General features: G+C 45.2%; 1 protein-coding gene across 3 annotated transcripts in view; it reads left to right on the plus strand.

Annotated features, from left to right (window-relative positions):
• Nucleotides 1–7001, plus strand: part of CPSF2 (cleavage and polyadenylation specific factor 2) — a 30557-nt gene extending 23556 nt beyond the window's left edge. For all 3 annotated transcript variants that reach the window (XM_028507938.2, XM_028507940.2, XM_036013349.1), the window contains 4 exons: nt 1361–1586; nt 2715–3014; nt 4217–4351; nt 4717–7001. In XM_028507938.2, the coding sequence (XP_028363739.1) occupies nt 1361–1586; nt 2715–3014; nt 4217–4351; nt 4717–4809 (754 nt within the window). In that variant the 3' untranslated portion in view covers nt 4810–7001. The remainder of the gene's footprint in view (nt 1–1360; nt 1587–2714; nt 3015–4216; nt 4352–4716) is intronic.
• Nucleotides 7002–9675: the final 2674 nt, after the last annotated feature.

Consider the following 9675-nt stretch of genomic DNA (forward strand, 5'->3'; position numbering starts at 1 on the left):
TTGCTTGTTTCATAAAATATACTCCTTGACTTAAACATCTCCAGCGCCCTAATGTCTTAAAAATACTACAGTGCCCTGAAGTATTTAAGATATTTTTTTTTCCTTTTGGTATAGTTAATAATAACACTAGAAAATTGTTGTTTTGGAATTTGAAAAAGCTCCTGAGAGAGCCAAGTGGCTTACCTGTGCAGTGACACCATTTAGCGTACACCCTTGGGTGTCCCGAGGGCTCAGTAACGCGTGCGAATGGTGCTGCAGGTCTCGCCCCCCCCCCCCCCCCGGCGGCCGCACCCGTGTGTGTGTGTGTGTGTGTGTGAGTGTTCACAGCAAAGCAGGGGGCTTCCTTCAGTGAGGGGCTGCCCACCGCCAGCACCGGGCCTCGTCTGACCCCGTCATGCTTTCTGGCCTGATGGGAAGGAATGCGTCAGTACTGTTAAAATTCGTTTTACCGTGATTATTATTAAGTTTGATTATCTCTTCAGATGCTTGCTGCTGTTTCTGTTTTTATAAAGTCCACATTTATTCCTGTTGTGCATTTTTCTCCAGAGGTTGCTGCCTTTTTGTTGTTGGTTTGCAGGAGTTCATTGTGTATTCTGGGTGTTGGTGGTGGTTGGTTTTAGACAATACAAATAAACACCATCTGCCATTCTGTTCACTTGCTTTTGAGAGTTTTCCATGGTCCACTTTGTTTAAAAACATTTGTAATCTTGATGTAAGGAAATAGTAAAGTATTTCCCATTATGTTTTTTAAAAAGCCCTTCCCTGTCCTTGGTCATAAAGATAATTCTTACATTTTATTCTGTAATCTAAAGCTTCACTTTTTTTTTTTATAATGGCTTCAACTCACCTGCGATTTTTATGGGGCATTCGGGCAGGATCCAGCTTTATTTTTCTTTATATAGTGGGCCTTTTTTTCTAATGACACTTATTAAAGAATCCACAATTCCCCAAAATGCATAATAATAGAACACACGTGTCTTCCTCAAATCCATATTTTAATATTGTAGACATTTTTCTTTTTTTAGTTTTTTTTTTTAAGATTTTATTTATTTATTTTTAGGGAGGGAAGGGAGGGAGATAGAGATAGAGAGAGAGATAGAGGGAAATATCAATGTGCGGTTGCTGGGGGTTATGGCCTGCAACCCAGGAATGTACCCTGGCTGGGAATCGAACCTGGGACACTTTGGTTCCCAGCCTGCGCTCAATCCACTGAGCTACGCCAGCCAGGGCCTTTTTTTAGTTTTAAAAAAAAATATATGTACTGTACATGTTTCTTTCCTGAGAACAAAAGCCATTAAACACCTAGAATTTGAGTGAACTTACCAGAAAAGCACGCTTGAACGACCCCGTGTAATTGCAGAGCCAGGGTTACCTACATAGACTACGAAGGGCGCTCTGACGGGGATTCCATTAAAAAGATCATTAACCAGATGAAGCCGCGCCAGCTGATCATCGTCCACGGCCCCCCAGAGGCCAGCCAGGATCTCGCGGAGTGCTGCCGGGCCTTCGGCGGGAAGGACATTAAAGTGTACATGCCCAAGCTGCACGAGACGGTCGACGCCACCAGCGAGACTCACATCTACCAGGTGAATGAGCTGCGCGTGAGCCGCGCCAGAGGACTCTGTGCCGCCGACTGGGGCGGGCGGACACGCGAGGGTGCGGCGCGGAGTAGGACAGAGGGAGACTGTCCCCTGCCCCAGCAGGTCCTAGTCTCGGGGGCTTTTAACAAGGAAACAGGATTTGTTGTGCACCTGTGATAGAGAGCAGAGGATGTTATGAGGACGTACAGAAGGAGACAGTTGCACCTTGGATAGAGAGCAGAGGATGTTATGAGGACGTACAGAAGGAGACCCCAACCCGAGTTTAGAGGTTAGGAAAGGTTTCCCGGAGAAAGGGATGACTGAGCCAGACCCTTCCGGACGCGTCCCGGGGGCGTACGTAGAGCGGGAAGGAGAGGGGGGAGAGGGTGTCCCAGAGGGAGCGACATGAGCACAAATATGCAGATGGAGGGGATGGCAAGGGTTCAAGAAAAGTTCTATAAAAATTCTCGGATGTCAGGGTTCTGTTAATAGAAAGAAATGGAGACAGGCGCAGAAAATAGGAGTAGAGGAGAGGTGGACTAACTCGTACTTGGGAGTGGGAGAAGGTGTCAGGTAAGGCAGAGGTGACGTCTGTTTGTTTGGAAGAAACGGATCGGAATTCAGGAGGCAAAGCCGTCACTCTGGGCACAGCAGGAGGAAGCAGCATCCCAAGAACGCGGAGGTGTGAAACCGCGTGGTGGTTTGGAAAGCTATTAGCAAATCCGTACTCCTCCAGTACCGTCAGGTGTTAGGGAGTGACCTCGGCTGTCCAGGAAGGTCCTCTGGGGGGCGCTGGGGTGATCGAGGGTCTCGGTGCTCTGGTCTCAGCCGCACTAGTTCCGTTAGAGTCACTGCGGGTGGGGCCCAGCACTGATGAACTTAGAAAATCGCCCTGTGGCTTCACTGTGCAGCCAGGGTCGAGAGCCTTTGTTTGGAAAGTGGACAGGGGCCCAGAGACCTCACACGCCATTGGGTCATCACCAGTCATGGTGAAGGTCAGATGAGTGAGAGGCTTTGAAATTTCAATGCACATCACGAGACTTAGGACATGGTGATAGTAAATAATAGGTTATATTTAGCTGTTCACTTATACTCTGTGGGTTTTATTTCTCTTCCTCCCCTTGGCACATCTAGGTGAGATTGAAAGACTCGCTCGTTAGCTCCCTGCAGTTTTGTAAGGCGAAAGATGCTGAGCTAGCCTGGATAGACGGTGTCTTAGACATGCGGGTCTCCAAAGTGGACACGGGAGTGATCTTAGAAGAAGGAGAACTGAAGGATGACGGGGAAGACTCGGAAATGCAGGTGGACGCGCCCTCAGATGCCAGCGTCATCGCACAGCAGAAGGCCATGAAGAGCCTGTTCGGAGACGACGAGAAAGAAACAGGCGAAGAAAGTGAGATCATTCCGACTTTGGAGCCCCTGCCGCCTAATGAGGTAAGTGGGCGTGTGCTGCTTCGCTCTTTTCCTCGATTTGTCTCCTTTGAATTTTCCTTTATGCTTCTAGCCATTTCACATAGGCCATATGTAGACCGATTTTGGAGTTTTCAGAGAAGATTCCTCACCGTGTGTGTGTGTGTGTGTGTGTGTGTGCGCGTGCGTGTGTCCCCTGTATGGCTCAGGAGTAATAGTAACTTAAAGGAAACCTGCAGCAGGTCTCTTCATGAGACACATAACTGCTTCATGATTTGCTTTTGTTTTTCAGTGAGGGTTTTAAAGTATGAAGTTCGATGACTGTGAGAGTCATCTGCCTGCTTCTCATCGGGAGGTGTGTGGTTTTCTAAGAATGCCATACGCCCGCACTCCAGTTTTGCTGTCAGTTCAACTCAGATCACTTTTGGTTTTGATGTAGTTCGAAAGCTTTTGCTTAGCACAGATAGAGTTCTAGTCTAGTATTGACATGTCCGCAAGAGGTACCTGCCTCATTAGCAAAGGTGTCGTGGAATTAGCTTACGACAGCACGAAAAAACGGTGACGCCTACGTGCGTGTCAGGTGACGTGTTTAGCCCTTCCAGGCCGTGAGGATAGAGAGACAGCCTCTGTGGCTGGACTCCTCCCCAGCACTGCTCTTGACATTGGGAGAAGTCGGAGTTGTTTGTCTCTCCGTGCTAGCGCTAGCACTCGTCATGGCAGTTTCAGGGTAGCAGCGTCAGGTCGAACCACTCGCCTTTCCGATTCCAACACCTGCAGCACCCACTGCATCTGCCCTGAGGGAGGGGGGGAGGTGGGGCCGGGGTCGGGAGGAAATTATCTCCTGAACCAAGCCACGGGCGAGGGCCCGAGTCAGAAAGGGTCTGTGGCTCAGCGTGCCCGCTGGCACTCTCGGTGACCCCGTTAGGCGAGTGGGTGAGAGAAAGCATAGCGTTACCAAATGTGTCTCTGGTATTGTGAGGCATGACTAATAACATTGATCGTGAAACGTTCAGAGAGTGTGAAGGGCTTTGTAATGTTAAATAATGAGGTACGATTCAGAATAACAACTTGGAATGTGATTTACAGTCTTGAAATGATCTGTCAAAGGACTTGAGGGAATAATAGAAAATGTCTTAAAAGATCATATGTTATTTTACTTTATTCAGTACAGCTACGTGTCTGGTATTTTAGTTGAAGTTTTTCTTTCCCCTTTAACCTTATCCGAGGTTCCTGGACATCAGTCGGTTTTTATGAACGAACCAAGGCTGTCAGACTTCAAACAAGTTCTTTTACGGGAGGGAATTCAAGCTGAATTTGTAGGCGGTGTCCTCGTTTGCAACAATCAAGTAGCCGTCCGCAGAGTAAGTGTGTTTGAAAGGGGTTGAACTGGACAAATGCTTCTGATGCGTTGTCACTTAGAATTCTGGAATTTTTCATTGGTGGTTTCACAAAATTGGACACCAGTAATTTATATTCATAATGATGACCTTGAAGGCCTTAAAAAGTGACTCTCAAAGACTGGATAATTTCATTTCATTGTAAACTTTTATTTGTAGTCTCTGACATTTACATGTCTGTAAAACTCATGATTTGAGTGACACAGCCACGTTCTGTGACTCAGAGCCACCCATTTCCTCACCAGTCATAAAGTAACTTTGGTTGTTATGTCTGCATGTTAATGGTAGAAAAACGTACTAAAGAACTTTTTTTTTTACTTGGTTTCTAGACGGAAACTGGACGCATTGGACTAGAAGGCTGCCTTTGTCAAGATTTTTATAGGATAAGAGACCTTTTATATGAACAGTATGCCATTGTGTAAAGGACATCACGTCAAGAAGTATCTGTTTGACCTTTATAAGAAAAAAGGGATTCTTATTCTAAGCTTTTGCGCTTTTTTTTTTTTTGGTAATGTACAAGAAGAGTCTGCCAGAAAAACTTAACACGCATTAGATTTTTTGCTAATGCTCAACTGAGCATTCTCCCCTTTAGTGTGAGTGGGAGAGATCCCAGCCCGTGTGCAGGCCTGAGAGGTGGAGCTGATGGCTTTCCTTTGCCGACCCCTTATTCTAGAAGGGCTTTCACTTGAATAAAACAATGCAACTTAGCAAACCAGTTCATGGCCTTAGAGAAACATATTTGCATGAACTCTTGCAAACTGTTTCTTACATTTTCTGGAATGCAAAGTGAGAATTATTTAGAAAAAATGAGCTATTAGAAAAAAAAACTGACAGCAGTTTTTTGAGTTCCTACGTAGTTAAAAACCAAAATGCGAGGAGCACGGGCTGCCACGCTTCTGAGCTGTGACCCGCAGTTGTCCTCCCGTGCAGCGTGTCTGTTCCACGCCCGTGTCTCCCCGGCTCACTCCAGGGCGAAGCTGGAAGTGATCAATTTTCATTTCTCCCGTTTCTTGTTTTACCAGGATTCTGCCGTTGTTCCGTATGAATTGTAATGCCGTCATTTGAATACACGTAATTCAAAAGAGCTCAGTGTGTTCCAGTCTTAAGGGTTCTGCATACACTTCAGACGCATCTCAGCTGTCATCTAGGTTACCATTAGAAACTGTTTTGTGCTCTGTTTTCACGAAACAAGTTTGAACCTCCTGTTTTTATCAGGTAGCAGTGTAATTGAATCACAAGGTGTAAATGTTTCCCTCCCCTAGGCTTGCTTTCTCCCAAGGGCGCCCACGCGGTGGCTGGGTTTTATACACATCGCCGCAGAAGCAGCGCTGAAGGTGGACGCGGCCGTCTTTTCTGCATCTGCACCTTGCTTGGGGCTGGCGGTGCTGACACGGTGCCCGCCGCTTGTATTTAAGAATAAAAACTGAGTATATGCAGTTTCCATTGAACTTAACAATGAAATCATTTCACCCTGTTGTACTCGCAGTGCTTTTTTAGCTTGTGGCTTAATCACGGCAGACCTCGAGGCTTATTCCCTGAGTAGCTAAGCCCTCCTCTTTACAATTAGCATTTTTAGAAGGATCAGTCTTCTTTCGCTTGTATGGAACTCTGTACAGTACAACCCAGTGCTATCAGACTGCAGTTAATTTCACTCCATTTCAAATGCTTACAAAGCTTTTCTTGTGGATTATAGTGCTAATGCAGAGTTTACAGGCTTCTTGATACTGACAGTCAGATACACAAAACAATGTTACGGAAGATGAAGATAAAGGGTATGTTTTCTTTGCAGAGCTTTGAAAAAAATTCACTTAAACTCTTATTACTGAAGAGAGTAAGCCTAAAATTCTATTTATTTTCCAGATGAAGCAAAGTCTGCATTTGTTTCATGGATTAAAGGATTTGGTTATACATATTACATTGAAATCCTGCTATTGAAAATTTGATTTTTGCCTGACCCGTGAACAAGAATTAAATTTTAAAGTCCTGCCTGAAGATGGCTGTGCTAACCAATGTCATTGTAGGAGCAATCTTTTCACCTGTTTCTGGATGACACCGTTACCAACATTTCAAAAATGAAGACATTTGTTTAGCTTCGGTTACTGGAGAAAAATACAAATTTTTAAAAGGACTCTGAGATAAATCGTGAGCTCAGGAGTTTTTAGATCTTTACTCGTTAGAAGCAAAACAAACACAACCAGACCATCAGCTGGTATCTAGAAATAGCTTAAAAAGATTTTTTTTGTTGCATTTGTGGCGGTGGGATTATCCACGTCAGATGCCAGTGCTGACTGTTTAGCGTTTCGGTGAGCCAGCTGGTGGTCTCCAGCAGAAGGAGGGACCAGTTTTCTAAGAGCCATTCGCCTTTTTAAAGAAAATAGAGCTGTGATTCACATACCATAAAGTTCTCTCTTTCAAGTGCACAGTTCATGGATTCGTAGTGTATTTACAGCGCTGCGCGACCATTACCACTCTCTCACTCCAGAGCATGCTCCTCATCCCCCAGAGGAAACCTCGTCCCCATCAGCTGTCGGTTCCCATGCTGCCTTTTCCCCAGCCTCAGGCAACCATTAATGTATTCTCTGTCTCCTATGGGTTTGCCTGTTCTGGATGGTTCGGAAAAGTGGAATCATAAAATGTGTGGCCTTTTGCGTCTGTCTGCTTTCACTTGGTGTAATATTCTCAAGATTCACTGATGTATCGGTTACTCTTTATGGCCAAACAGTCTTCTGTGATGTGGGCAGGCCGAGTTTTGTTTCTCCGTCCACTGATGGACACTGGGGCTGTTTGTACTTGTGGCCGTGACCAATAATGCTGCTGTGAACGCTCGTGTACAGGTTTCTGTGTGGGCATGTGTGTGTTAAGTTTTCTTGGGTATACACAGGATGGGGCAAAAGTAGGTTTGCAGTTGCTCATATGGAAAATAATACAATGACTAGTAAACAATAATACAAGAATAAACTGTGTTTCGCATCCTCACAACTCAAAACCTACTTCTGCCGATCCCTCCGTCTAAGAGTAGAGAGGCTGGGTCCTGCGGCGGCACCTGTGGAGGCACCACCGGACTGGGTCCCGGAGCGGCTGCGCCGTTCGGCACTCCCGCCGGCAGTGGATGGGCGCTCCAGTCCCCCCACGGCCTCCGCCGCGCTGGTCGCCCACCGTCTTCTTTATCCTCGCGGTCCTGTGTGCACGCAGGTGTCTCCTTACCGTTTTGATTTGCGTTTCCCTAACGACTAATGATGTTGAGCATGTTTTCTGTGCTTACTGGCCATTTGTGTATCTTTTTTGGAGAAATGTCTGTTCAGATCCTTTGCCTGTTTTTTTTTTTTTAATTGGGTCTTTATCTCTTTACTGTTGGATTATAAGAGTTGTTTGTGTAGTCTGGGTACTAACTCTGTGTCAGATATATGATTGGCAAATGTTTCCCCCCACGCCGTGTGTGTTTCCTTTCCTGGTGTCGCCTGAAGCATAAAAGTCTTCGATTTGGATTGTCTGATTCATCTTTTTTTTTTTAACCGACTACTTTTTTTAAAATATTTTATTTATTTATTTTTAGAGAGGGAAGGGAGGGAGAAAGAGAGAGAGAGAGAGAGAAACATCAATGTGCAGTTGCTGGGGGTCATGGCCTACAACCCAGGCATGTGCCCTGACTGGGAATCGAACCTGCGACACTTTGGTTCGCAGCCTGCGCTCAATCCACTGAGCTACGCCAGCCAGGACTGATTCATCTTTTTTTTCCCCTTTGGTTCCATATGCTATTGGTGTCGTATCTCACAAGCCATTACTTCAAAGTCCAAAGATTTATTACTGGTTTTTTTTCCTAAAAGTTTTCTGGTTTCAGCTCTCGTGTTTGAGTCTCGGACCCATTGTGAGTGTACTTGTGTGTAAGGTGTGAGGTGGGGCCCAGTGCATGAGGATGCCCCAGTTGTCCCAGTGTTGTCGCTGAAAAGACAGTTTCTTCAGCAAATTTCCTTGCCACCCTCATTGCAAATCAGTTGCCCGTAAATGTACACATCTGTTCCTGAGCTCTAAATTCCATTTTATACATCTGTCCTTATGCCAGTATCACAGTATCTTGATTACTGCAGCTTTCTATTAAATTTTGAAATTGTCAAGTGTGAGTCCTACAACTTTGTTCTCTTTCAAGATTGTTTTGGCTGTTCTTGTTCCTTGCATTTCTTTTTTATTTATTTTATTTTATTTTATTTTATTTTATTTTATTTTAATCACTGTTCAAATACAGTTTTCTCCTTTTTACTCCAATGCAGTCCCCCCTCCCACCCCTCCCCAATTCCCTCCCATTACCTCCCTCCCCTTAGTTTATGACCATGTGTCCTTTAAGTTTGTTCCTGTGAACCCTTCCCATTCTCCCCTTAAATTCCCTCTTCTCTCCCCTGTGGTCACTGTCAGCCTGGCCTCTATTTCAGTGTCTTTGGTTATATTTTGCTTGTTTCTTTGTTTTGTTATTTAGGTTCCTGTTAAAGGTGAGATCATATGGTATTTGTCTTTCACTGCCTGGCTTGTTTCACTCAGCATAATGCTTTCCAGTTCCATCCATGCTGTTGCAAAGGGTAGGAGTTCCTTCTTTCTTTCTGCTGCATAGAATTCCATTGTGTAAATGTACCATAGTTTTTTGATCCATTCATTTACTGATGAGCACCTAGGTTGCTTCCAGCATCTAGCTATTGTAAATTGTGCTGCTATGAACATCGGGGTGCATAGGTTCTTTTGGATTGGTGTTTCAGGGTTCTTAGGGTATAATCCCAGCAGTGGAATTGCTGGGCCAAAAGGCAGATCCATTTTTAGTTTTCTGAGGAAGTTCCATACTGCTTTCCATAGTGGTTGTACCAGTCTGCAGTCCCATGTTTCTTGCATTTCCATATGAATTTTAGATCAGCTTATGAACTTTAGCAATAACAGCCATCGGGGGGGAAGGTGGTTGAAGTTTAGAGCTTCACATCTTAAGAGTGTTAACGGCTGAGAGGGACTATGGAAGTCTTGCAGTTTGGCACCCTTGTTTTAGTACTGAATTAATGGGCCTATGGAAGGAAGGATTTGCCCGAGAGCTGGTTAGAGACGGAGCTGGAACTGGAGCCCAGCCTTACAGGGTCCATTCGTTCAGTACTAGGGGAATGAATCTAGAATCCTTACACAGTCCAGTCACTCAGTGCTGAAGTCAGTGTGCTGGGCTGGATGAGTTCCGCAGCCCCGCTGAGCCATTCACATTCGGAGAGGTTAAGCTGTGAATTCCAACTACGTTTTTCTGCACTGCTTTTTTGGCGTTCACTTTG

The sequence above is a fragment of the Phyllostomus discolor genome, chromosome 1 (genome assembly GCF_004126475.2).
Source record: "Phyllostomus discolor isolate MPI-MPIP mPhyDis1 chromosome 1, mPhyDis1.pri.v3, whole genome shotgun sequence".
Lineage (NCBI taxonomy): Eukaryota > Metazoa > Chordata > Mammalia > Chiroptera > Phyllostomidae > Phyllostomus > Phyllostomus discolor.